Source organism: Pan troglodytes, chromosome 6 (genome assembly GCF_028858775.2).
Source record: "Pan troglodytes isolate AG18354 chromosome 6, NHGRI_mPanTro3-v2.0_pri, whole genome shotgun sequence".
In the NCBI taxonomy this organism is placed as follows: domain Eukaryota; kingdom Metazoa; phylum Chordata; class Mammalia; order Primates; family Hominidae; genus Pan; species Pan troglodytes.
The window spans coordinates 74,085,188-74,112,765 of NC_072404.2; the positions used below are offsets into that span (position 1 = coordinate 74,085,188).

General features: G+C 48.3%; 2 protein-coding genes across 10 annotated transcripts in view; one reads left to right on the plus strand and one right to left on the minus strand.

The window, feature by feature from the left end:
• Positions 1-6,673, plus strand: part of TPST1 (tyrosylprotein sulfotransferase 1) — a 149,363-nt gene extending 142,690 nt beyond the window's left edge. For 3 of the 5 annotated variants that reach the window (XM_009453170.5, XM_054687209.2, NM_001246467.1), the window contains 2 exon segments: positions 3,318-3,364; positions 6,125-6,673. In XM_009453170.5, coding sequence (XP_009451445.1) covers positions 3,318-3,335 — 18 coding nt within the window. In that variant the 3' untranslated portion in view covers positions 3,336-3,364; positions 6,125-6,673. 5 annotated transcript variants of the gene reach the window in all.
• The window catches only part of LOC134806991 (putative uncharacterized protein encoded by LINC00269), a 51,096-nt gene continuing 26,389 nt past the window's right edge, over positions 2,872-27,578 (minus strand). For 2 of the 5 annotated variants that reach the window (XR_010158465.1, XM_063814279.1), the window contains one exon: positions 2,872-3,546. Coding sequence is in view for 2 of the 5 variants with exons in the window: in XM_063814280.1 (XP_063670350.1) it covers positions 27,395-27,429 (35 nt within the window). In the remaining 3 variants the exon portion in view is untranslated. Of the gene's footprint in view, positions 3,547-22,320; positions 27,430-27,578 lie in introns of those variants that run through there. The other 3 variants (XR_010158470.1, XM_063814280.1, XM_063814281.1) reach the window with 2 other exon arrangements.

The following is a 27,578-nucleotide window of genomic DNA, read 5'->3' on the forward strand; positions in this document are numbered from 1 at the left end:
GGAGCCCGGCATCCTGCCTCTGGGCATCACTGTCATGCCCATATGGAAGTCAGAAAAAATGGACACCCATGGCCTGAGTGCAGCCGACTACCTTTCCAGCAAGGCGATGATGCATGTTGCCTCCAGGCTGCTGCTGTCAGTGATTAGCTTGTCAATAGGAAAAGGAGACTCAGTTTTGAACTCAGTTTCTGAAAGCGTTCCAGATAGAGGTTGGTGAAGCAACAGCACCTCAGAGACTTGTGTGAAGTCCAGTTGCCTGATGCAAGCCCGGAGTAAATGGGCTGCCCTCTCTGAGGGAAGCCATGTCTCACACCAGAGTTGAAGCCTCTTCCTTCCTGACCCTTTTCTGAAAACACTTAGCCGCCAGTAATTGATACATATGACTTGAGTGTTTCAAAGTACTTTCAAGGCATATTCTTATTCACATATATTTACTATTCATCCATTCATTCACTTATTCACCAATTGTTTACCCAGTGTCTACTATGCTGAGGAATTAGAGTAAGTCCTCAGGAGTCACGGGGGAAAGAAAGACCTCAAGGAGCTCCTGATTTATCCAGAAGAATCCGACCACCTCGTGCAGACAAGGGGACACAGAGCTCTGGGCCCAGGCTGGGTATGATGTCCCAGAAACCTGGGCAGATTCATGAACAGACTCACACCGGCTGTGGAAATTGGAGCCAGAGAATATTCCAAGAGGCTGTCTTGAAGGAATATAAAATCCAAAAGCGCCCAGGTGCGGTGGTTCACGCCTGTAATCCCAGCACTTTGGGAGGCCCAGGTGGGTGGATTGCCTGAGGTCAGGAGTTCGAGATCTGTTTAGCCAACATAGTGACACCCCATCTCTACTAAAAATATAAAATAATTAGCAAGACTTGGTGGTGTGCGCCTGTAATCCCAGCTACTCGAGAGGCTGAGGCAGGGGAATTGCTTGAACCAGGGAGGTGGAGGTTGCACTGAGTCAATACTACACCTCTGCACTCCAGCCTGGGTGACAGAGCGAGAGTCTGTCTCAAAAAAAAAAAAAAAAAAAAAAAAAATTCCAAAAGCGGTTTGCATAACAAATCTGAAGAAGTCAAGAAAAGGTATTTGAGACTAAAACTAAAGGGACACTCCTGCTTCACAACATACCTAAAAATATTTCCAAATGGATTGCACACCTAAATGTGAAAGGCAAAATAATGAAAGTTGTTAGAGGATATAGAAGAGCCAGGCATGAGGCTCACGCTTGTAATCCCAGCACTTTGGGAGGCAGGCAGATTGCTTGAGTCCAGGCATTCAAAACCAGCCTGGGAAACATAGCCAAACCTCATCTCTACTAAAAATACAAAAAATTAGCTGGGTGTGGTGCATGCCTGTAGTCCCAGCTACTTGGGAGGCTGAGGTGGGAGGATCACCTGAGCCCCAGAGGTTGAAGCTGCAATGAGCCGAGATCACACCACTGGACTGCAGCCTGGGCAGTCAATCCTGTCTCATAAAAACGAAGAAGATAATAGAGGAACCATCTTTATGACCATAAGAGGACAGGATTTCTTAAGCCCTAAAAAGTACTGATTATTAATTTAAAGGTAGATAATATGAACTACATTATAATTGAGGATGTTTATGTAATAAAAATCATAAGGAGAGTAAAATAGTGAGCCTAAGTAGGAGAACATATTTGAAACAAAGGACTTATCTGGAGCCGAGTGCAGTGACTCACACCTGTAATCCCAGCACTTGGGGAGGCCAAGGCGGCTGGATCACGAGGGCAGGAGTTTTAGACCAGCCTGGCCAACATAGTGAAACCCCATCTCTACTAAAAATACAAAAAAAAAAAAAAAATTAGCTGGGCGTGTTGGGCACCTGTAATCCCAGCTACTTGGGAGGGTGAGGCAGGACAATCGCTTGAACTCAGGAGGCAGAGGTTGAAGTGAGCTGAGAACGTGCCACTGCACTCCAGCCTGGGAAAGAGTGCGAGACTCCCTCTCAAAAAAAAACAAAAAACAAACAACCAAACAAAAAACTCATCTGTGGAATATAGATCATCATCGTAAGGGAATTTTTTTTTAAATTGGGCAAAAAGCCTGGACAACATAGCAAGACCCTATCTCTATAAAAAAATCAGCTGGGCAGGGCCAGGCGTGGTGGCTCCCACCTGTAATCCCAGCACTTTGGGAGGCTGAGGCGGGCAGATCACTTGAGATTAGGAGTTCAAGACCAGCCTGGCAAACATGGTGAAACCCCGTCTCTAAAAACAAGTACCAAAAAAAATTAGCCGGGTGTGGTGGCACACACCTATAATCCCAGCTGCTCCCGAGGCTGAGGCAGGAGAATTGCTTGAACCCAGGAGGCAGAGGTTGCAGTGAACCGGGATTGTGCCACTGCATTCCAACCTGGGTGACAGAGCAAGACTCCATCAAAAAAAAAAAAAAAAAAGGCTGAGCGTGGTGGCATACTTGGGAAGCTGAGGCAGGATGATCTGTTAAGCCCAGACAGCTGTGATTGTGCCACTGCACTACAGCCTGGGTTACAGAGGGAAACCTTGTCTATTAAAAAAAGAAACAATCATGCAGAAGTGTGCACACAGAGACACACACACGTAGAAAAGGGCCCATAAGGTCTTCAGTTTAACTTCTAATGAAAATCAGCAGAAACTCATAGAACCTTCAGATTGAATAATTAGCTAGAATGGTTCATAAAACTCGGTAAAGTGTGGTACTTAACAATGACAGTTTTATAAAGGATGCAGATCAGGACCAGCCATAAGATAGAAGTGGGCCCAGGAGGGTCCTGAATGCAGAGCTTCTGCGCCTCCTCCCTATGAAACCAGGGCACGTCACCCTCCCGGCACACCCATGTGTTCACCAACCGGGAAGTGCCACTGAACTTCTACACCCAGCATTTTTATTGGGGTTTATTTATGCAGGCAAGATTGATCAAATCGTTGGTCATGTGTTAGAACTCAATCTCCAGCCAACCTCCCCTCCCCAGAGTTGACGTGGGCTCCAAGCCCCAGCCCCTGATCCCATGGTTGGTCTTTGTGGTGAGCAACCCCATCCTGAGTCATCTCATAACATAAATCCAGATGTGATCCAAGGGCGTCAGAAATAACAAAGACACTCTTGTTACCCAGGAAATTCCAAGGATTCGGCATTTCCCTCCCAGGAACCAGGGTGAAAGGCCAGTCAGATTCTTGAGCATACCACAGTAGTGCACTGAGTTCATCTGAAAGTGAACAGAGCCTGCGGGCCACCCCTGATGTTTCAGTGGGGACGGTCACTTCTCACGCTGACCAACTTCAAGGACATTAAAACATCTTTTCTTTCCTTCAACAGACTGAGCAAGTGGAGTAGCAGAACCAGGAGCCTCTTCCATACATGAGGTGAGGGTTGGGGGACATTGCCAGGTCTTTCTGTTTCCCACTCGGGCTCTTGAAGGGGGCTGGGTGGCCAAGGTGGAGAGCACAGCTCTGGAGTCCGTCTGCCAGGGTTGGAATCCTGCCTCTTCACTTTCTGTGTGGAAGCAAGCACGTTACTTCACCTCTCTGTGTCTTCATTTATTCATCTATGAAATGAGGATAATATTAACAAGAGCATGGTGGTGAGAATTAATCATCATCCAAGAGCCTGGCTCATAATAAGCGCACAATAATATTGTTATTTTCATTATGAACCATGAAATATTTCAGCTGAAAGGGACCTGGAGGCCATCAAGCCCAACTCCCTGTTTACTGATAAGGAAGCTGGTCCCAGAGGGAGCAGGTCGTTTGTCAAGACCATAGTCCATAGGCAAGGAAACCCAGAACTCAAGAGTGGCTGTTTACTTCTGGTTACCTGTTCAGCCAGGGCCCCAGCCACCCATCCCCACCTCCAGTGGCTTTCTTTGTGTGCTGGACTTGCAGATGTTTTTGCCCTACTGCAATTTTTGTTTGTTTGTTTGTTTCTTGGTTGGTTTTTCAAGTTTGCCCTTGCTTGTTTTAATGTATTATGGATGGCTTATGTGAGTAACCTATATTGTCTCATTGGACTAAGTGCTACATTGTAGACAAGGCCAGCCTTGCCTTCTCAGCCCTTTTTCTATCTGAGTATGTGGCCCTCATTAGGCACATGTCCAGGGACACCAGCTCATGAGTGGCAAAGCTGGTTTCTCAGCCCAGATCTCCAGGTGCAGCTGCTCAGAGTTCATACCCTTGTCCCAGACTTTCAGCCTCTGCTTATCCACCCAAACTTTCTTAAGATCAGTTTTGCTCCAAATGATATGGCAAAGCCTTTGATCAGTTGTAACTTGAACAGCCTTTTAAAAAAATCTGATATTGGCTGGGCATGGTGGCTCACGCCTGTAATCCCAGCACTTTGGGAGGCCAAGGTGGGCAGATCACAAGGTCAGGAGTTCGAGACCAGCCTGGCCAACATAGTGAAACCTCGTCTCTACTAAAAATACAAAAATTAGCTGGGTGTGGTGGCAGGGACCTGTAATCCCAGCTACTTGGGAGGCTGAGGCAGGAGAATCACTTGAACCCAAGAGGTGGATGTTGCAGTGAGCCGAAATCGTGCCATTGCACTCCAGCCTGGGTGACAAGAGTGAGACCTCGTCTCAAAAAAAAAAAAATATTGGCTGGGCGTGGTGGTGGGCACTTATAGTCCCAGCTACTCGGGAGGCTGAAGGAAGAGAATTGCTTGAAGCCAGGAGGCGGAGAGGTTGCAGTGAGCCGAGATTGCAGCACTGCACTCTAGCCTGGGTGACAGAGCGAGACTTCGTCTCAAAAATAAATAAATAAATAAATAAAAATAAAATCTGATATTGATAGTGATTTTTTCTCATAGTTTACTTGCTGACCTTTGTTTTTATTTTTACTTTATATAATGATGTATTGTGCATACTCCATACCAGGCATAAAATACCAAGCATTTTATTTGCATATATATAAGATGATATATATATAACAGATATGCTAAATTATATATACATCTATATATAAAATTGTATTCAGTTCTCAAACCACTCTGGCAAGCTGGTAGTATTCCTGTTTTACTAGTGAGAAAACAGGTTGAATGTGACTTGCGGTGCGTTTATGGATTATAGACATAAGAAGCATATGGACGCTGCTCCGTCATGTCAAAATCCCAGATGGCAGCAAGCTGCTAATATTGACAGGTTCTAGGATTCAGGTTTCCTTTTTGCTGAGGAGCAAATGCTGAATGTTAGTCTTATGCCCTGTGGGTCTGCATATTTAACAGCAGTTATCAGGCCTTGGCTAATTTTGTTTATACAAAATGCTTTCAAACTTCATAGGTAATCTCCCTGCCCGCCCCACCAAACACACACAAGGCCTCATTTCTTTACCAGCTTGTTGTAGGATGGACCGCATCGGCAGTTGCCTCTGCAGCATTTCACCCTGGCTTGTGTGTGGAGGTTGGGAGGGGCCAACCTGTGCTGAGGAGGACTCAGGAGAACTGGGGACACAGCAAAGCCCTTAGGATGGATACTATCTTTCTTATCTTTTGGGTCCCTTTGGCATTTCAATAACAGTCTCTGTGTTCTCTGGAGCTTCCTTTAAAGAACCTTAGGACCCATTTCTTCACATGAGGAGGAATCAGGGTGCTGCCCCCTGGACACTTAAAGAACCTTAGGACCCATTTCTTCACATGAGGAGGAATCAGGGTCTTGACCCCTGGACACTTGAAGAACCTTAGGACCCATTTCTTCACATAAGGAGGAATCAGGGTCTTGACCCCTGGACACTTTAAGAACCTTAGGACCCATTTCTTCACACGAGGAATCATGGTGCTGACCCCTGGACATATGGTGCCCCTGACAGTGCCCCCACAGTAGCAACAATAGCAGATGACAGTCAGTTATTTAGAAATGGGCAGGAGCAGCCCTGGTTTTGGCCATCTGCTTGCTTTGCACCCAGCAGCTACTTGCATGCATCTGAAAGCACCAGAGTGAGGGTGTGTGTGCCTCCCAGGCAGTCTTCCTGAGGCAGCTGTTCTCAACATCCATCCTCCTGGCCCCTGATCTGCAGGAACCTCCCCAACCGCCTGGCTTGTCTAGGCCTGTAGCTGGGAAGGAAGAGACGAAGACACAGGGAGAACACACCGGGACTCCACACCTGTAACCACATTCTGTTTGTTCGCCCTAGGAAAGATTGCTGCCTTTTCAGCAGAAGGGAAATTCCTAGGATTGGCTGTCCCCTGCCAAGCTTGGTGGAGCGTCTGCACCTTGGCTGCGCCGCCTGTGCATTTGCCAGTTTCCTCCCACTGAGAGGATGGAGGTGTCCGCACAGCTTTGGGCCTCGTGAGGGATCTGCCTCCTGAGCAAAGAGCTCTTGATCCCGATTTCATGCACAGCCCTGCAGTAAGGAGCCCAGAAGGAACATGTGTTTCCTGTTAAAACTCCTCTTGTTCTCTTTTCTTACATTATGACGTTTGTTTTCAAGGAGAGGGTTTAAAAATGGGATCCTGTAAGCAGACTTGGGCAGTCTCCTTTTGAAATAGGTTGTCTGTACATGTTCTAATGTTTTGTAGAACACGTGTGCCTGTTTAAGTGTATTGATGTGAATAATATTAAATATCCTAATTATTTAATTCATTGTATTGTTTCTGAGAAGTTGGGAAATTACCATTATACATTTACAACTTAATGACTTTTGTATTTTATTTTTCAAAATAAAAGCTTTCAATGTGAAGCATTCTGGTAGTTACATGTTTTCATTAATGTGATTTCAGAGAAGCACAGACCTTATCAGATGCTGATGTGATAAACCAAAGTTTCCTTGGTTGGCTGTATTGTAGATACTCCCCTGGAGCCATCACCTTTTTTTGGAGGGGGATGGTGGGTAGAGGCAGGGTCTCGCTACATTCCCCAGCCTGGGCTCAAACGATCCTTCTGCCTCAGCCTCCCAAAGTACTAAAATTACAGGTGTGAGCCACGGTGCTTGGCCTGCATTATCATTTTGTAGTGAAGTTTTCTGTAATTTATTTCAAGAGAGAACCTATTGCCATCCACTTTGAGAATCCTGTTCTATTTCATGCTTGCAGACTGTATTTAAGGACATGGAAGTTACTGTTTCCACTTGTTTTCTAGAAGCCTTTGTTATGAAACCCAGGATGTCCAGATAGTAGTAATAATTCCCATATTGAGTGTGTTCACATATGTGCCAGGCATGAAAAGGGTATATAACATGTTATCCCATCTCTGCCCCAAAACTTGTACCTATCCATTTAGGTCATATCCATATCAGTAATTGCAGTATTTTCTACTGTCACTTGGGCCAGAAACTGAAGAGTCACACTTGATTTCACCCTTTTCCTCCCTCTTTCCATTCGCATCCAAGATCTTTGATCCTACCTTCAACGTATTTTTTGGATCACAGCAGAATAAGAGTTTTTAGAATGCACATCTGGACAGGAGCCTCCCCACCTGAAACATTTCAGTGGCTTCCATTTCACTTAAAAGAGTCCAGACGCCTGTCAGGGCCAGCAGGGTCCTCCTCTCCATATCATCGCAGGCCTCTCTCCCAACCTCACCACTTGTGCTCTAGAAGTATCTTTATTTTCAGAACATAGCAAGTTCTTCCTGTCTCTACATATCTCCTCTCTCTGGAATGTTCTTCCCTTTGGCTATTTAAGATGAAGTTTTGCTCTGTCACCCAGCTGGCCTGCAGTAGCACAATCTCGGCTCACTGCAACCTCTGCCTCCCAGGTTCAAGCAATTTTCCTGCCTTAGCCTCCCGGGTAGCTGAAATTACAGGCATGTGCCACCACGCCCAGCTAATTTTTGTATTTTTAGTAGAGACAGGGTTTCACCATGTTCACTAGGCTGGTCTTAAACTCCCAATCTCAAATGATCCTCCCTCCTCAGCCTCCCAAAGTGCTGGGATTACAGGCGTGAGCCACCACACCCAGCCCCCTTTGTTCTTTGTCTGATAGGCTCCTTCTCAATTCTGTGGTCTCGGTAAGCCTCACTTACTCAGAGGGATTTTCCCTGGCCTCTTAAACTAAAAGGTAATTCTCCCGCTGCTTGCCTTCTTCATGGTCACACTTTGCAGTGTTTCATCTGTTTGTTGCCTTTTTTATTATCTGTCTCCTCCACCAGCCAATAAGTTCCTGGAGTTCCAAGACTATGTTTTTTCTTGTCTGTTGTACTTTTGGCACCTAGCAAACTGGCACTTTCTAGAAACCAAGTAAGGCCGGTCACGGTGGCTAATGCCTGTAATCCCAGCACTTTGGGAGGCCGAGGTGGGCGGATCACAAGGTCAGGAGATGGAGACCATCCTGGCTAACACGGTGAAACCCTGTCTCTACTAAAAATACAAAAAATTAGCTGGGTGTGGTGGCGGGTGCCTGTAGTCCCAGCTACTTGGGAGGCTGAGGCAGGAGAATGGCATGAACCGAGATCACACCACTGCACTCCAGCCTGGGTGATAGAGCGAGACTCCATCTAAAAAAAAGAAAAGAAAAAAAAGAAACCAAGTAAAATACTTGGTGAATTACTAATCCTCCAAAGAGCCTTCTGACATACATACTGTTTTACAGATCAGGAAACAGGCTCAACTAGCTCAGGTCACTTACACAAGGCCCCCCACCTAGTGCCACAGGTGACTTGGCATGTAGCTGGGCCCAGGCACAAGCCTGACTCTAATGTCCTCTGCAGTCCAGTTCCCTAGCCCTGTCCCTTTCCATTTAAAATGAATATGTCCAGCCTGGGCAACATAAGGAGACCCTGTCTCTAAAAAAAAATTTTTTTTAATTAGCCAGGCATGGTGTGCACCTGTAATCCCAGTTACTTGGGAGGTTGAGGCAGGAGAATTGCTTGAACCTGGGTGGCAGAGGTTGCAGTGAGCCAAGATCATGCTACTGCACTCCAGCCTGGGCGACGAGGGAGAATCTCTCAAAAAAAAAAAAAAAAAAAAAAAAAAAAAAAAAAAAAAATTAAAAAAAAATTAAAAATATTGCTGTCAGATCAATCTTGTTTTTTAACACTGTTTTAAGTCACTCATTTGCTCCAAAACCTTTAATTCTCCAATGCCTAACATTACATCTAAATGTCTAAGCTGGCCAGGCATGGTGGCTCACACCTGTAATCCCAGCACTTTAGGAGGCCAAGAAGGGTGCATCACCTGATATCAGGGGTTGGAGACCAGCCTGGCCAACATGGTGAAACTCCATCTGCAATAAAAATACAAAAATTAGCCAGGTGTGGTGGCACACACATGTAATCCCAGCTACTCGGGAGGCTGAGGCAGGAGAATCACTTGAACCTGGGAGGCGGAGGTTGCGGTGAGCCAAGATAGCACCATTGCACTCCAGCCTTGGTGACAGAGTGAGACTCCATCTAAAAAAAATAATAATTAATGTCTAAGCTATTCTGCTGCCACAATGTGGCCTTACTGCTGCCTGATATACGGTGCCTTTCTCCTCCCTTGTTTCATTCTCTTCACTTTCTTCTTCCAGATGCTCGTACACCCAGTCCCCCTACCTGGGAAATCACAACCTCATTAAGAGCTCAGCTATCTTAAGTCCTATTTCCTCATGAAGTCTAACTCAACTGCTGCAACTTCCAAGTAGCAATTAAATCAGCTTCAGCATAACCTCTTTTTTCCCTTGTCTCCTGTGTTAGTATTATGTGACCAACTTTGTGGGGACAAGGTCATATAACCCTCTAGAGCATATCAGAATGACAGAACATCTTCAGCTATAACCTACCTAGATACCAATATTTGCCCCCAAGTCAATGTTTGATTTTTATTCCCCATTATGAGAAACAAACTCACCCCTCCAAACCCAAAGAATGGACTCAGAAACCTGGAGAACAGCGAAAGTGAGACTTTTAATGATGCTCTTGTAATATTGGGCGTCTGGCAGCAGGCACACCCAGCACAGTTTCAACAAGCAATTTATCCCCTAGTGCACAGGTGCCTCCCCCAGTTCCTCATGGGCTGTGTATTATGGGGTCACAATCTTCCCGGACATTGCCTATTGGTCGTTGGGTAGGGGCTTTGGGTGTTTTCTTTAGGGTTGTCCTGCTGCGTTTTGTTGCAGCCCACAATGCATTGCAATCCTAGTTAGCTCAGGGGCTCTTCAGGCATTTGACTTATGACTTAAGTAGCTGGGCAGGCTGATAAGAACAGACAACACGAGCTATTTTGCAGCTAGTAAACTTTCATCTTAGACTAAACTTCTTTGGTTCAGGTGAGGGTAACTAAGGGGGTTGGGGGGGGTGACAAGCAGGCATTGGCTGTCCAAGCAGGAGCCTACTGTATCCTGTTTTCTTCTGTAGTCTACTGACCTAAGTTGATTTAAGGCACTTTGTCTTGGAAATGGACCACTGTATACATTTCCTTCACCCAGCTAAGTTTAAAATTTTTTTTTGTAGAGATGGGGTCTCACTCTGTTGCCCAAGCTGCTCTTGAACTCTTGGCCTCAAGTGGTCCTCCTGCCTCAGCCTCCCAGAGTGCTTGGATTACAGGCATGAGCCACCTGTTCGGCCATCATTGTTTAAACAAAAAAGTTTAGAGGACTCCCAACTAGGAACTATTGCAATAATCTGGGCCAGATATTATTCTAGCTGGGTTGAAACAATGACCAAAATAAAAAGGAGGAAGATGGGGAAAGGCTGGGAGGTGTACAACCGACAGGACTTGCAAGTAAGCAGATCTGGTGGCAAAGGTCAGAGAAAACCAAAGAAGACTCCCAGGTCTCCAGGTGATGAGGCTAGACATGGTACATGGTAGTGCTGGCAGACAGAGTGGGAGTTCATACCACCACACAGTTGGCCCACACACTCTGGCTGCAAAGGGCCAGGGACCGTGTGGTCTCCAGCTTGCTGCCTGAATTTGGACAACCCACTCAATCTCACTGCCTGTCTTCACAATTTGAAAATGAAGCTAAAACAAACCCGTCTCTAGCTTGTTTTGTTTTTGTTTTTTTCTGAGATGAAGTCTTCCTCTATCACCCAGGTTGGAGTGCAGTGGTGCGATCTTGGCTTTCTGCAACCTCCGACTCCCAGGTTCTAGCGATTCTCCTGCCTCAGCCTCTCAAGTAGCTGGGATTCAGGTGCCCACCACCATGCCCAGCTAATTTTTTTGTATTTTTTTCAGTAAAGATGGGGTTTCACCATGTTGGCCAGGTTGGTCTCAAACTCGTGACCACAGGTGATCCACCCGCTTCAGCCTCCCAAAGTGTTAGGATTACAGGTGTGAGCTACTGCACCCAGCCTCCAGCTTGTTTTAAGAATCCAGTAACATGATTATGTTTAACAATTGGCTTAGATATTCAGAAGCTGCTGGCTGGGCATGGTAGCTCACGCCTGTAATCCTAGCACTTTGGGAGGCCGAGGCAGGTGGATCACCTGAGGTCAGGAGTTCAAGACCAGCCTGATCAACATGGAGAAACCCCGTCTCTACTAAAAATACAAAATTAGCCGGGCGTAGTGACACATGCCTGTGATCCCAGCTATACGAGAGGCTGAGGCAGGAACTTGCGGTGAGCCGAGATTGCGCCATTGCACTCCAGCCTGGGAACAAGAGCTAAACTCCATCTCAAAAAAAAAAAAAAAAAAAGACATTCAGAAGCTGCTGATGTGAATGTTTAATGAATTTGTTTTTTGTTTTGTTGTTTGTTTTTGTTTTTTGAGATGGAGTCTCCCTCTGTCACCCAGGCTGTAGTGCAGTGGTGAGATCTCAGCTCACTGCAACCTCCACCTCCCAGGTTAAAGCAATTCTCTGCCTTAGCCACCCTAGTAGCTGGGATTACAGGTGCCTGCCACCACGCCCAGCTAATTTTTGTATTTTTAGTAGAGGTGGATTTTCACCATCATGGCCAGGCTGGTGTTGAACTCCTGACCTCGTGATCTGCCTGCCTCATCCTCCCAAAGTGCTGGGAGCCACCTCACCCAGCCCGTTGAATGAATTTCATGAGTAAACAAATTAGATCAAAGTAAGTGGATTCCATGAAGCCGAGAATGATGTCTTCTGGATATGCCACCTGGTAACCCCTCCTTCAGTGCACTGTGCCCCTTGACAAACACCATGGGGAGCAGGAACAGAGGAGGTGGGTGGGGAGCACAGGGACAGGCATGGTGACATCCGCCCCTCCCTTACTCCCGTCCCATCCACCCCTTTCTATAATACAATCATTTAACAATGGTTTCCCATGTGTAAAATACTTGCTTCATTCAATCACAGAATAGACACTTGGTATTCAAATTTACTGAGGAAGAAACTGTTTCACATGCCAAATAGGAACTTGAAAAAAACAACAACCCTTAATTAGTTAGTTGTATTATTGAAGTAAAACCAATGTAAGGGATGTAGTGTTTATCCAGGCAAGCCTGGTTGGCTTCTTGGCTTTTTTATCTTCCCCATTTCTTCCTCCTTCTTAAAGTGTAAATTTTATTTTCAAAACTGGGAAAAGAGGAGTTCAAGGTGGGAGGTGGAGGCAGGAGGATGGCTTTAGATCAGGAGTTCAAGACCAGCCTGGTCAATATTGGAAGACCTTGTGTCTGGAAATTTTTTTTTTTTTTACTTAGCTGGGTGTGGTGGTGCATGCCTGTGGTCCCAGCCTCTCAGGAGGCTGAGGCAGGAGGATGACTTGAGCCCAGGAATTTGAAGCTGCAGCGAGCTGTAATCATGCCACTGCATTCCAGCCTGCATGACAGAGCAAGACCCTGTCTAAAAACAACAATAAAAAAAGGGCCAGACTCAGTGGCTCACACCTGTAATCCCAGCACTTTGGTAGGCTGAGGCAGGAGGATCTCTTGAGGCCAGGAATTTGAGACTAGCTTGGGCAACATAGTGAGACCCTGTCTCTGTGTGTGTATGCATTTTTTTTTAATGAGGGTTTTGGAACTGCCACTATGTAGACGTCCACTGCTGAAGGGCTGTTTTGGGTCATAACCAAGACACATGGCCTGAGAGCCTGTGATGATTATTTGTGTTTGTGCAAACTCCAGAGCAGCCCAAGCTCCTAGACTAAGTGACACTCCACTCTGTAACAGTCTTGAGCAGAATATGAGGAGAGACAGGTCATTGTCTCCAGCATCAAAGGAATGAACCAAGATGTTGATTTTGAAGAGCCAACACTTCCCCAAGAAGCCTCCACAGTGTGACCTCACAGGGCCTACACTGGCACTGAGTGTCAGAATTAAGGCATCTGAGGCTGGGCCACATTGTTGCAGAGGCCTCACTCAAAACGTGGCCTGGAGTGATCAAAAGATGTTGATGTGGCAGCTCCTCACCAGATGTCCTGCTCCCACTCTTGCTCCTCCATGTCCAGTCTCTTGACAAGCAGCTGAAATGTTCTTTTTAGTTTTTTTCTTTGAGAAGGAGTCCTGCTCTGTCACCAAGTCTTGAGTGCAGTGGCGTGATCTCTGCTCACTGCAACCTCTGCCTCCTGGATTCAAGCAATTCTCATGCCTCAGACTCCCAAGTAGCTGGGATTACAGGTGCATACCACCATGCCCGGCTAATTTTTGTATTTTGTAGTAGAGATGAGGTTTCACCATGTTGGCCAGGCTGGTCTCTAACTCCTGACCTCAGGTGATCCACCCGCCTCGGCCTCCCAAAGTGCTGGGATTACAGGCATGAGCCACCGCACCCGGCCCCTTGATACTTATTTATTCTAATGACATTTATTGTGTGCCTACTATGTGCCAAGTACTATATTAGGTTCTGAGAATGAACAAGATATGACTCCTACTGTAGGGAGCCTCTGTTGTGATTCGCTGTGAGTTTGGGAGGAGGACATGCAGACAAGGAATTCAATAAATAAGCTGATTTTTGAGTTGTGATATCTGGTTTGAGAGAACCAGGCAGGACGAGGCATTGAAAAGGATGATTCCCCCTCCACAGGATGAGGGAGGATTTCTCTGCAGGGGTGATGTGTGAGCTGAGGTATGAAACATGAGAAAAATCCAGCTATGGCAAGAGGTATGGGAAGTCCATTTCGGGTAGGGGAGAGCATGTGCAAAGGTCCTGAAGAGGGAAACCACTTGGCATTTACAGGAGCAGAAAAGAAGCCCAGATGCCTGATGCACAATGAGCAAGAGGAAAGGAATAGAGGGTGGCAGACAGGGTCAGATCATGCTAGGATTGGTTTGTTTTTTTTAAGAGACATGGTCTCGCTCTGCCACCCAGGCTGGAGTGCAGTGGGGCAATCATAGCTCACTGCAGCCTCAACCTGCTGGGTTCAAGGGATCGTGTCATCTCAGCCTCCCGCGTAGCTGGGACTATAGGGATGAGCCCCACCATGCCTGGCTAATATTCTTATTGTTATTAGAGATGGGAGTATTGCTATGTTGCCTAGGTGAGTCTCAAACTCCCGTACTCAAGTGATCCTCCCATCCTGGCCTCAAAAAACACTGGAATTACAGGTGTGTGCCACCACATCTGGCCAAAATTGGGAATTTCAAAATGCTTTACTTTTAATTTTTGTGGGTACACAGTAGGTGTATATATTTATGGGGTGCATCAGATGTCTTGATACAGGCATGTAATGTGTAATAATCACATCAGGGTGAATGGGATGCCCATCACCTCAAGCATTTGTGCTTTCTTTGTTTTACAAACAAACAATCCAATTATGCTTTTTTTTTTTTTTTTTTTTTTTTTCTAGACAAAGTCTAGCTCTGTCTCCCAGACTGGAGTGCAGTAGTGTGATCTTGGCTCACTGCAACCTCCGCCCCCAGGTTCAAGCAATTCCCCTGCCTCAGCCTCCCGAGTAGCTGGGACTACAGGCATGCACCACCACGCCCCACTAATTATTGTATTTTTAGTAGAGACGGGGTTTTGCCATGTTGGTCAGACTGGTCTCGAACTCCTGATCTCAGTTGATCCGCCGACCCTGGCATCCCAAAGTGCTGGGATTACAGGCATAAGCCACCATGCCTGGCCTCTTTTAGCTATTTTTAAATATACAATAAATTATTGTTTAGTGTAGTCACCCTGTTGTACTGCCAAATACTACATCTTATTCATTCTAACTGTATTTTTGTACCCATTAATCATTCCTGTGCACCCTCTCCAGCCCACTACCCTTCCCAGCCTCTGGTAACCGTCATTTTACCCTCAATCTCCATGAGTTCAATTGTTTTATTTTTTAGCACCCACAAATGACTGGGAACATGCAAAATTTGTCTGTGTTTGGCTTATTTTAGTTAACATAATGATCTCCAGTTCTACCCATGTTGTTGCAAATAATAGAATTCTGTTCTTTCTCATGGCTGAATAATATTCCATTGCCTATATGTACCACAGTTTCTGTATCCATTCACCTGTTTGTGGGCACTTAGATTGCTTCCAGATCTTGGCTATTGTGAATAGTGTTGCAATAAATATAGAAATGCAGATATTTCTTTGATATATTGATTTTCTCTCATTTGGGTATATACCCAGCAGTAGGATTACTGGATCATAAAGTAACTCTATTTTTAGTTTTTTAAGGACCCTCCAAACCGTTCTCCATAGTGGTTGTACTAATTTACATTCCCACCAACAGGGTACCAGGGTTCCCTTTTCTCCACATCCTCAATAGCATTTGTTATTGCCTGTCTTTTGGATATAAGCCATTTTAACTGGGGTGGGATGATAGCTCATTGTAGTTTTGTTTTGCGTTTCTCTGATGATCAATGATGTTGAGCACCTTTTCATATACCTGTTTGCCATTTTTATGTCTTCTTTTGAGAAGTGTCTATTCCGATGTTTTGTCCATTTTAAAATCACATAATTCGATTTTTTGTGTTGATTTTTTTCCCACCTGAACTCCTTATATACTCTGGTTATTAATCCCTTGTCAGATGAGTTCAGGATTGGGTTTTGACTTTTTTTTTTTTTTTTTTGAAATGGAGTCTCACTCTATTGCCTGGGCTGGAGTGCAGTGGTGCCATCTTGGTTCACCACAACCTCCACCTCCCAGGTTCAAGCAATTCTCCTGCCTCAGCCTCCCCAGTAGCTGGTATCACAGGTGCCTACCACCACGCCCAGCTAATTTTTTGTATTTTTAGTAGAGTCGGGGTTTCACCATCTTGGCCAGGCTGGTCTTGAACTCCTGAGCTCGTGATCCACCTGCCTTGGCCTCCCAAAGTGCTGAGATTACAGGAGTAAGCCATCGCACCTGGCCTGGGTTTTGATTTTTACACTCAATTCTAAATCATTAAATGCTGTCAAGTGGAGAACTGACATAATATTCGTATTGGAAGATCATTTTGTATATCAGCTATCTATTGCTGTGTAACAAACCACCCCAAGCTTAATGGTATAAAGTTACAATGATGCTTATTAGTCTTCTCACAACACTGGAGGCTGACTAGACTCACCTAGGCAGTACTGCCTTTGTATGTCTTATGTGGCTGCCTTCAAACAGTATGCAGTTAGAATAGTCTCAATGGTTTCCTTGCTCAAATATCTCCTGGTTAATGATGTGGGCTGTTAGCTAGTGCCTCAGATGGGGCTATCTGGTGGAACACCCACACATCACCTCCATACGTGGCCTGGGCTTTCTCACAAAATGGTGAATGGATTCTAAGTGCATCCATCCCAGGAAGGACAGCCAAGTGGAAACAGTGTCATCTTTTATGACCTAACTTTGGTAGATCATGTGCAACACTTCCACTGTATTCCACTTATAGAAGCAGGGGACTAAGTTCATATTCAAGGGAAGAAAAACTAGATTTTTTTTTTTTTTTTTGAGATGGATTCTTGCTCTGTCACCCAGGCTGGACTGCAGTGGCCCGATCTTGGCTCACTGCAACCTCCACCTCCCGGGTTCAAGTGATTTTGCTGCCTCAGCCTCCTGAGTAGCTGAGACTACAGACACAAACCACCATGTCCAGGTAACCCGCCTCAGCCTCTCAAAGTGCTGGGATTAGACCTGTGAGCCACTGTGCCTGGCCCAAAACTAGATTCTATCATCTCTCGATGACAATTATAAAAAAAATTGCAGACAACTATTCACAACAGTGAAGGTAAGGAATCAACCTAAGTTTTCTTCCACCAGTGGAAAAAAGAATAAAGAAAATGTGGCAGCTGGGCACAGTGGCTTATGCCTGTAATCTGTAATCCCAACACCTTGGGAGGCCGAGGCGGATGGATCACCTGAGGTCAGGAGTTTGAGACCAGCCTGACAAACATGGTGAAACCCCATCTCTACTAAAAATACAAAAATTAGCTGGGCATGGTCGTATGCACCTGTAATCCCAGCTACTTCGGGAGGCTGAGACAGGAGAGTTGCTTGAACTTGGGAGGCCGAGGTTGCAGTGACCTCAGATTACACCACTGCACATCAGCCTGGGAGACAGAGTGATACTCCATCTCAAAAAAAAAAAAAAAAAAAAAAGGGCTGAACACATAGAAAATTCTTGATATAATCAAAGTGAATCAGAGGTTAAAAGAACTACATTAAAGCAACTGAAAGAAAATTATGGAAATTAGAGACAGTAGTCTAATACTGGGTTGTCAATTGGTGACCCTGAGTTAGACAACCTAAAAAAATGAAACAGGGCTGGCTGGGAGTGGTGACTCATGCCTATATTCCCAGTGCTTTAGGAGGCAGAGGTGGGAGGCTAGCTTGAGGCCAGGAATCCGAGACAAGCCTGGGCAACATAGCAAGACTCTATCTCTACAAAAATAACAAAAATTAGCCAGTTGTGGTGGTGCACGCCTGTAGTCCAGCTACTCGGGAGGCTGAGGTGGGAAGATCCTTTGAGCCCAGGAGTTTGAGGCTGCAGTGAGGCATGAAGACACCACTGCGTTCTAGAGCCTGGGTGATAGAGCAAAACCCTGTCTTGAAAGAAAGAAGAAATGTAGGAATGGAGGGAGGGAAAGGAGGGAGAAAGGGAGGGAGGGATGGAGAGACAGAAAGAGAGAGGGAGGGAGGAAGCGAAAGGAGAGAGAGAGAGAGAAAAGAAAAAAGAAATTAAGGAAGGCAAGAAAGAAAAAAAGGAAAAAAAAAAAAGAAGAAAGAGAGAGAGAAAAAGAAAGAAGGAGAAATATTGCATGCGGAGATTGAGAACTATATAGTCAGTAGTCAAAGGGCACAACGTATACCTGAATAAACTAATACAGAATGATTGGCCTAGAGTCGACCCTGGTTAAGCTGTTGAACTTCAATGATAAAGAAAGTACTCTACTGGCCTTTGAGCAGGAAAACATAACGTACATGTGAGAAGAACCTCCAGCCAGCCTCAGACCTTCACATAGCCCCAGCTAGAGCCAGATGACAATAGAGTCAGAACTTGAAGAACTGAAGAAAAGGAAAATGAATCAAGAATATTCTCCTAGGCCAGGTGTGGTGGCTCACGCCTGCAATCCCAGCACTTTGAAAGGCTGAGGCGGGAGGATCACCTGAGGTCAGAAGTTCAAGACCAGCCTGGCCAAGATGGTAAAACCCCGTCTCTACTAAAAATACAAAAATTAGCCGGGTGTGGTAGTGTGCACCTACAATCCCAGCTACTCAGGAGGCTGAGGCAGCAGACTCGCTTGAACTTGGGAGGCAGAGGTTGCAGGTAGCCGAGATCGCACCACTGCACTCCAATGTGGGCGACATAGCAAGACTCTCTCTCTCAAAAAAAACAATAAATAAAAAACAATGGTGATCCAAAAGCTGGGCATGGTGGCTCAGGCCTGTAATCCCAGCACTTTGGGAGGCTGAGGCCGGCGGATCACGAGGTCAGGAAATCGAGACCATCCTGGCTAACACTGTGAAACCCTGTCTCTACTAAAAATACAAAAAATTAGCCCGGCATGGTGGCGGGCGCCTGTAGTCCCAGCTACTCGGGAGGCTGAGTCAGGAGAATGGCGTGAACCCAGAAGGCAGAGCTTGCAGTGAGCCGAGATCGCACCACTGCACTCCAGCCTGGGCGACAGAGGGAGACTCGGTCTCAAAATAATAATAATAATAATAATAATAATAATAAATAAATAAAAAAGAATGGTCATCCAAGTGGAAATCCATTAAACGGAAACCCTCAAACATGGACCGATTCCAAAAATACAGCCACTGTGGGTGAAAATAGAAACTGCAGGTTAAAAAGAATCATGATACTTTTATATTTTTTCATAATTTTAATGACTATTGAATAAAAATGTATCACTTGCACATAGGCATTTATCTGAAGTTCAGAAATTCTCTCACCTTTAGTTTCTTCAGCTTCTGTTGTATCAAGCAAAGGAAAGTTATATATATATTTAAACTAAAACATATATAAAATATGTAAAGTTATTTGTTTATTTATTTAGAGACAGAGTCTCACTCTGTTGCCAGGCTGGAGTGCTGTGGTGCGATCTCACTCGCCGCAACCTCTGCCTCCCAGGTTCAAGCGATTCTCCTGCCTCACCCTCTGAGCTAGCTGGGATTACAGGTGCATGCCACCATACCCAGCTAATCTTTGTATTTTCAGTAGAGACAGGGTTTCACCATGTTGGCCAGAATTGTCTCCATCTCCTGACCTCGTGATCTGCCCACTTCAGCCTCCCAAAGTGCTGGGATTACAGGTGTGAGCCATAGCGCCCGTCAGTTATTTTTAATCAATTAATCTATCTACTTATCTAAGTACCTATTTGCACAAAAAGAGGTGTGAACTATCACTTATTTTTTTTTTTTTTTTTGAGACTGAGTCTGTTTTCCAGGCTAGAGTGGAATGGTGTGATCTTGGGTCACTGCAACCTCTGCCTCCCAGGTTCAAGCGATTCTCGTGCCTCAGCCTCTCGAGTAGTTGGGATTAAAGGCGCCCACCACGCCAGCTAATTTTTGTATTTTTAGTAGAGATGGGGTTTCAGCATGTTTCCCAGGCTGGTCTTGAACTCCTGACCTCAAGTGATCCGCCTGCCTCGGCCTCCCAAAGTGCTAAAATTACAGGCGTGAGCTATCACGCCTGGCCATACCACCTAATGTTAAGAGTTATTTCTTGGTGGTTGAAAATTTCCTGATTTGTTACTTGCTTCTTTGTACTTTTCTTTTCTCTCTCTTGTCTCTCTCTCTCCCCCTCCTTCTCTCTGACAGGGTCTCACTCTGTTGCCCAGGCTGCAGTCTCAAACTCCTGGGTTTTAGTGATCCACCTCCCTCAGCCTCCCGAGTCGCTGGGACTACAGGTGTGCGTTACCATAACTAGTTTTTAATTTTTTATAGAGATGGGATCTGGCTATGTTGCTCATGCTGGTCTCAAACTCCTGGCCTTGAACAATCCTCCTACATTGCCTTCCGAAAGTGCTGGGATTACAGATGTGAGCTATAGCACCCGGCCTGCTTTGTACTTTTCTATAGGACTTAGATTTTATATAATAATTACAAATAATTTTTATAAAAGCAGTGTTCTAAACTTTTTAAAATTAAGCAGTGATTAAGAATGAGCTACAGAAAGTAGCAATAGTTCAGCGCCTATTATATACTAGATATTTTGCATATAGCAGATCACCTAATCCACATATCAAGGCAGGAATTATAATCTTTATTTTCCAGTAGAGAAAACTGAGGCTTAGAAGCATTTGTTAATTCTAGAGTTACACTGCCACTGCCAAAGCAAGTGGCCCCTCCCAGCAGTCTGCCCACTGCTGGTTTTATCAAATTCAACCCCCACTTCCACCCCCACATCTGTGCGCAAGAATGTACACACACACACACACACACACACACACACACACACACACATACACATATTTCTGCAACATTTCATCTTCTTAGGCCAGGAACTTATCATGACGAACCAAATGCAATACCTATTTCCTGACCAAAGCTGTTACTCAATATCTCCATAATTTGAGAAATAGTTTGATTTCACGTTGACAAGGGTCACACTGAGGTCTTAAGAGAAGTAATAATTACAAAGCATCCTAGTCCATGTGAAAGGGTGTGATGTTCAGATATATCCAACACTTTGAGATGCTCTGCTGGAAGGTGGTTGAGGTGCAAAGTACTATTGACTCATGGTCATCTTGGTCCATGGTCATTAATAATGATATTTTGTACTTCTTTTGTCTTTGTTCTAAGGGTGGTTTCAAAACCTGGAAGAAGCTTATCAGTTTCTAGGTATTCAGATATCTCTTTCACAATATATATGTGTGTGTGTGTGCTATGAAAATATACACACACATATATTCATATACGAATATATAACACACATATACATATATATATTTACAGTATACTAATCAAAAAGCAAGTTCTTTTTTTTTCTTTTGGACAGTCTCACTCTGTCACCCAGGCTGGAGTGCAGTGACACGATGTTGGCTCACTGCCACCTCCTCTCCCCGGGTTCAAGCGATTCTCCTGCTTCAGCCTCCTGAGTAGCTGCGATTATATCCCACATGACTAACTTTTGTATTTTTAGCAGATACAGGGTTTCACTGTCTTGACTAGGCTGGTCTTGAACTCCTGACCTCGTGATCCACCCACCTCGTCCCCTCAAAGTGCTGGGATTACAGGCGTGAGCCACCGTGCCCGGCATAAAGTAAATTCTTAATGATCTATGGAAAAGAAAATGGCAGGCCAGGTGTGGATCCCACCTGTAATCCCAGCACTGTGGGAAGCTGATGTGAGAGGATCGCTTGAGCCCAGGAGTTTGAAACCAGCCTGGGAAACATGGTGAGACTTCCTGTCTAGAACAAATATAAAAATTACCTGGGCATGGCAGCTCATACCCGGGGTCCCATCTATTCAGGAGGCTGAGGTGGGAGGATCACTTAAGCCAAAAAAGCAGAGTTTGTAGTGAGCCGAGATCACACCACTGCACTCCATCCTGAATGACGAAGCAGTACCCAGCCTCAAAAAAAAAAAAAAAAAAACACAACCGGAAAAATTGGTATCAAAGAAAAATTTAAAGTATCTATATTTACATAAATATATATAGTCATAGAATATTAAGCAAAAAGTAAATTATTAATAGTTCATAACAGAAAAATTGCAGGCAGGGCATGGTGGCTCATGCTTGTAATCTCTGCACTTTGGGAGGCCCAGGCAAAAGGAATGCTTGTGTCCAAAAGTTTGGGACCAGACTGGGCAACCTAGTGAGAAAAAACCTCATAAAAAAAAACAGAAATCAGCCAGGCATATTGGCATGTGCCTATAGTCTCAGTTACTGAGTTGGGAGGATCACTTGAGGCCAAAAGGCCAAGGATGCAGTAAGCCATAATGACATGACTACACTCCAGCCTGGGTGACAGAGTAAGAACCTAAGGAAAAACAAAAAGAAAAAAAGAAAAGAAAACAGTAAATAATATAAAAACAGAAGAAATGAAGTGAGAAGCTACCATCTCCGGGGCAAAGACAAAGGGCCAAAAATTCATTCCCACCCTCACCCCCCGCAGACAAAAAAACACCATGGGACATTAAATAAAACAGAAATCACTGAAACCACAGAGAAAAAATTTATTATCAATTCGTCAGAAATCCACTCTCAAGGTTAAAAGAAGAGATGGGGTTTTCCCAAGGCACTCTGGTGTGAAGTGAAAAAAATGACAGACCAGGGAAGATTTAGTCTCCTTGATGAGGTTCACCATGGAAGACGTAAAAGCTGTATCCCGAAGAAGGGAATACAAGGCAAGAGCAAAACCAGAAAACGCAATCATGAAGCAAAAGCAAGGCCTTGAGTGACCACTATGAGGCAGAAGATGGGCGTGAAGAGACAATCCTGAGACGGCCTGGTGTAAGAGAGGGCCCAAAAGAGGCCAGTATGGGGCAGGGGCCGCGCCCCTCGGGGCCTACGCTGGGCAGGAGGTGGGCCTGGCGAGGCCTACTTTGGGACGCTTTGGGCCTGCACAGGCCATCGGCGGGAGGCAGGAGCTGGGCCGAGAGGGACAGACATCGAGGAAGGCAGCTAGGGGCCCGGAGGCACCGTCGGGCTGGGCGGGAGCTGGGCCCGGAGAGGCCACCGCAAGGCATGAGCTGGGCCCAGAGGGGCCAGCGTGAGGCAGGAGTCAGGCTGGTGGAGGCTGCCGGGAGGCCGGCACGAGCGTGGCCGTGGAAGGCCGCCGGGAGGCGGGAGCTGGGCCTGGAAAGGTCGCTGCGAGGCGAGGCAAGGCAAGAGGTGGGCCTGGAGAGCTGGACCGGAGGAGGCTTCGGGCCTACGAAGGCCGCCGGGAGCTGGGCAAGAGCCGAGTCGAAGGAGGCTGTTTGGAGGCGGGAGCTGGGCCCGCGGGCGCAGCCGCGAGCAAAGAGCTGGGCCCAGAGAGGAGGCCGGGAGGCAGCCACTGGACCGGGGGAGGCCGACTTGAGGAAGTTCTGGGCCTGGAGAGGCCGCCACAAGGGAAAAGCTGGGCCTCAAGAGGCCACGGCGAGGCACGAGCGGGGCCTAGAGAGGCCATCGGGCCGCAGGAGCCGGGCCTGCAGAGGCTGCCGGCAGGCAGGAGCCTGGCCTGGGGAGGCCGCGGCTGGGCACGAGATGAGCCTCTTCAAGATGCCCCCGTCAGGCTTGAGCCGGGCCTGCCGGGGCTGCCGCTAGTCCAGCGGAAACGTGGCCTGGGGAGGCCGACGTGAGGCCGCAGCTGGGCTGGGAGAGGCCGCTGGCAGGCAGGAGCCGGGTCTCTCGGGGCCGCCAGCAAGCCGAAGGTGGGCCCGGGAGGCCTAAACGCAAGGAAGCCTGGGGCCTACAATGGCTGCCAGGAGCTGGGCAGGAGCTGGGTCGAACGTGGTTGTGAGGCAGGAGCTGGGCCGGTGGACGCGGCCAGGAGGGAGAGCCGGGCCTGGAGAGGCCAACTGGAACCAGTTCTGGGCCTGGAGAGGAGGCCCAGGGGCAGGAGCCGGGCCTGGAGAGACCGCCAACAGGCAGGAGCTGGGCCTGAGGCGGCCATGCTGAGGCAAGAGCCGGGCCCGCAGGGGCCAGTGTGGGGCAGAGTCCGCGCCCCTAGGGGCCTACGCCGGGCAGGAGCCGGGCCTGGCGAGGCCGACTTCGGGAGGCTTTGGGCCTGCACAGGCCATCGGCGGGAGGCAGGAGCTGGGCCGAGAGGGACAGACGTCAAGGAAGGCAGCTAGGGGCCCGGAGGCACCGTCGGGCTGGGCGGGAGCTGGGCCCGGAGAGGCCACCGCAAGGCATGAGCTGGGCCCAGAGGGGCCAGCGTGAGGCAAGAGCTGGGCTGATGGAGGCTGCCGGGAGGCCGGCACGAGCGTGGCCGGGTAAGGTCGCCGGGAGGCGGGAGCTGGGCCTGGAAAGGCCGCTGCGAGGCGAGGCGAGGCAAGAGGTGGGCCTGGAGAGCTGGACCGGAGGAGGCTTCAGACCTACGAAGGCCACCGGGAGCTGGGCAGGAGCCGAGTCGAAGGAGGCTGTTTGGAGGCGGGAGCTGGGCCCGAGGGCGCAGCCGTGAGGAAAGTGCTGGGCCCGGAGAGGAGGCCAGGAGGCAGCCACTGGGCCGGAGGAGGCCGACTTGAGGAAGTTCTGGGCCTGGAGAGACCGCCCCAAGGGAAAAGCTGGGCCTCAAGGGCCGCGGCGAGGCAGGAGCCGGGTCTAGATAGGCCATCGGGAAGCAGGAGCCGGGCCTGCGGAGGCTGCCGGGAGGCAGGAGCCTGGCCTGGGGAGGCCGCGGCCGGGCACGAGATGAGCCTCTTCAAGAGGCCCCAGTCAGGCGGGAGCCGGGCCTGCCGGGTCTGCCACGAGGCAGGCGGAAACGTGGCCTGGGGAGGCCGACGTGAGGCTGCAGCTGGGCCGGGAGAGGCTGCTGACAGGCAGGAGCCGGGTCTCTCGGGGCCGCCGGGAAGCCGAAGGTGGGCCTGGGAGGCCTGAACGCAGGGAAGCCTGGGGCCTACAACGGCTGCCAGGAGCTGGGCAGGAGCTGGGTCGAACATGGTTGTCATGAGGCAGGAGCTGGGCCCGTGGAGCTGGCCTGGAGAGCTGGGCCTGGAGAGGCCTACGGGAACCAGTTCTGGGCCTGGAGAGGAGGCCGAGGGGCAGGAGCCGGGCCTGGAGCGGCCGCCAACAGGCAAGAACTGGGCCTGAGGTGGCCAGGCTGAGGCAAGAGCCCGGCCCCCATGGGCCACTGTGGGGGAGAAGCTATGGTTGTTCGGGTACCCAACACACATTCGCTGTTCCTGGCAAGGCTTATTTCACGACGATTTGGGCCTGCAGAAGCCATTATCAGGAGGCAGTAGCCTGGCCTATAGAGGCTGCGAAAATTTAAATTCTTGACCTGCAGAGGCCATGATCACGTAACATCTAGGCCTGGAGGGTCCACTGTCAGGCAGCGGCGCATCCTGAAGGGGCCTACAACAGGCAGGATCTCGGCCTGTGGAGAGGCATCCCCTGATCCTAAAGAGGCCAGTGTGAGTGATCACGTGGCCCACAGAAGCCAGTGTCAGGCCAGATCGTCGCTTGGAGAGTCCGAGAGAGGCATGAGATGGACCTAAACAGACCACTGCGATTCAGCACCTGGGCCTATAGAGGCCAGTGTGAGGCAGGAGCTTGACCCGGAGAGGCTGGAAGACGTATGAGCTTGTCCTAAACTGTCCAGTGTGAAGGAAGAGTTTGGTCTGTCAAGGCCGTCGGGTAGCAGGCTGTAACGTGGACTGGGAAAGCAACTGTGAGGCAAGGGCTGGGCCTCGGGAGGCTGGGGGAAGGCAAGACCTGGGCCTGGGGAAGCCATCGTCAGGCAGTAGCTGGGCCTGTGAAGGCCCCTGGGCAGCATGATCTGGGCCTGGAACGCTTGACTTGAGGAAGCTTTAGGCCTACAAAGGCCGCCAGGTGCTGGGCAGGAGCCGAGCCAAAATAGGTTGTTTTGAGTCAGGAGATGGGACTGTAGACCCAGCTGGGAGGAAGAACTGGGCCTGGAGAAGGCACAGGGAGGCAGCAACTTCACCTTGCGAAGCCGAACTGAGGAATTTCTGGGCCTGGAGAAGCCACCAAAGGGAAAAGCTGGGCGTGGATAGGCCGTTTTGAGGAATGAGCTGGGCTTCAAGAGGCAATAAGATGCATGAGCTGGGCCTCTAAAGGCTGCCAAGAGGCAGGAGCTTCATCTGGGGTGGCCACCTTGAGGGATGAGATGAGCCTAACCAGGCCATTAGAGGCAGGAGCTGGGCCTATCGGATACTGCCATGAGGCAGGCAGAAACTTGGTGTCGGAAGGCCGGCATAAAGCAAGAGTTGGGTCCATCAAGGATGCCACAATGCAGGCAGAAACCTGGCGTTGGGAAGCTGCCATGAGGCAAGAGCTGCTCCTGTCAAAGCCGCTGGGAGGCCAAAGGTGGGCCTAGCAAAGTTGACTTTAAGAAGTCTGGGGCATATAGAGGCCACCAGGTGCTGGGCAGGAGCTGGGCCAAAAGAGGGTGTTGTGAGGCAGCAGTTGGGCCTGTAGACACAGCCAGGAAGAAGAGTTGCGAATGGAGTGGCTGATCTGAGTACATTGTGGGCCTGGAGGGTATGCCAACAGGCAAAAGCTGGGCCAGGAAAGGCCGCCGTAAGGCATGAGCCTGGCCTAAAGAGTCCATTGGGAAGCAGGAGTTGGACCTGTATACACTGCCAGGAGGAAGAGCTGGGCCTGGAGAGACCACCATACAGCAGAGGCTGGGTTTATAGAGGCCGACAGGAGGCAGGAGCTCAGCCAGGACGCAGGAGCTCAGCAGGACAGGCTGACTGGAGGACATTTGGGTGTGCAGAAGCCACTCAGAGGCAGGAGCTGGGCTTTGAGAGGCTGCAAGAGGCAGGACCTGCCCAAACGAGGCCAGTGTGAAGGAGGAGCTGACCTGTCACCACTGCCTAAAGACAGGGAGAAACGACCTGGAGAAGCCTCCGTGAGGTAAGAGCTTGGCCTGGAGAGGTCCCTCAGAGCCCGATGAGCTGGGCCTGTAGAGACCATTGTCAGGTCGGAGCTGGGCATGTCCAGGCCAGTGGGAGGCAGAAGGTGGGCCTACAGAGCTTGAATTGAGGAATTTTCATGCCTACAGTGGCTGCCGTGAGCTGGACAGGAGCTGGGCAGAAGAGTTTATTTGAGGAAAGTGTTGGGCCTGTAGATGGAACCAGGAGGAGGAGCTCGACCTGCAGAGGCCATCATGAGGCAGAGGCTTGGCCTCTATAGGCCAACGGGAGACAGGAATTGGGCCAGGAGCGGCTCACTTGAAGATAATATTGGAGAAAGTGACAGAGCATCAGGCATTAGATTCTCATAGGGACAGCACAACGTAGATCCCTCACATGCATGGTTCACAATGGGGTGCATGCTCCTATGAGAATCTAATGCTGCTGCTGATCTGAGAGAAGGCAGAGCTCAGGCGGGAATGTGAGCAATGGGGAGTGGCTGTAAACACAGATGAAGCTTCCCTCATTCAACACCATTCACCTCCGGCTGTGTGGATCCTTACAGTTCCATGGCTCCGGCGTTGGGGACCCTGCCCAAGTACATCCAGAAGGACCCTTCCACACCAGTCTTCATAGTGGTCAAGTGCAGCAGCCACTTAGCTCCCAAGGCATATGCCACAGCTGGCATTTCATCACAATCAACACTAAGTGGTAGCTTGAGTCATTATGAGGTCACTTCCTGGAAATCAACAGCATCCCATTTCCCATTGCAAGGAGCTCAGCACGGCCCCTAAGATAACCAAACTGATCCCCAAATCCCATCTGTGTGGGTCTGTCTCCTGGGACCCTTCCCAGCATCAACTCTGTATTAGTCAGGGTCCAATCAGG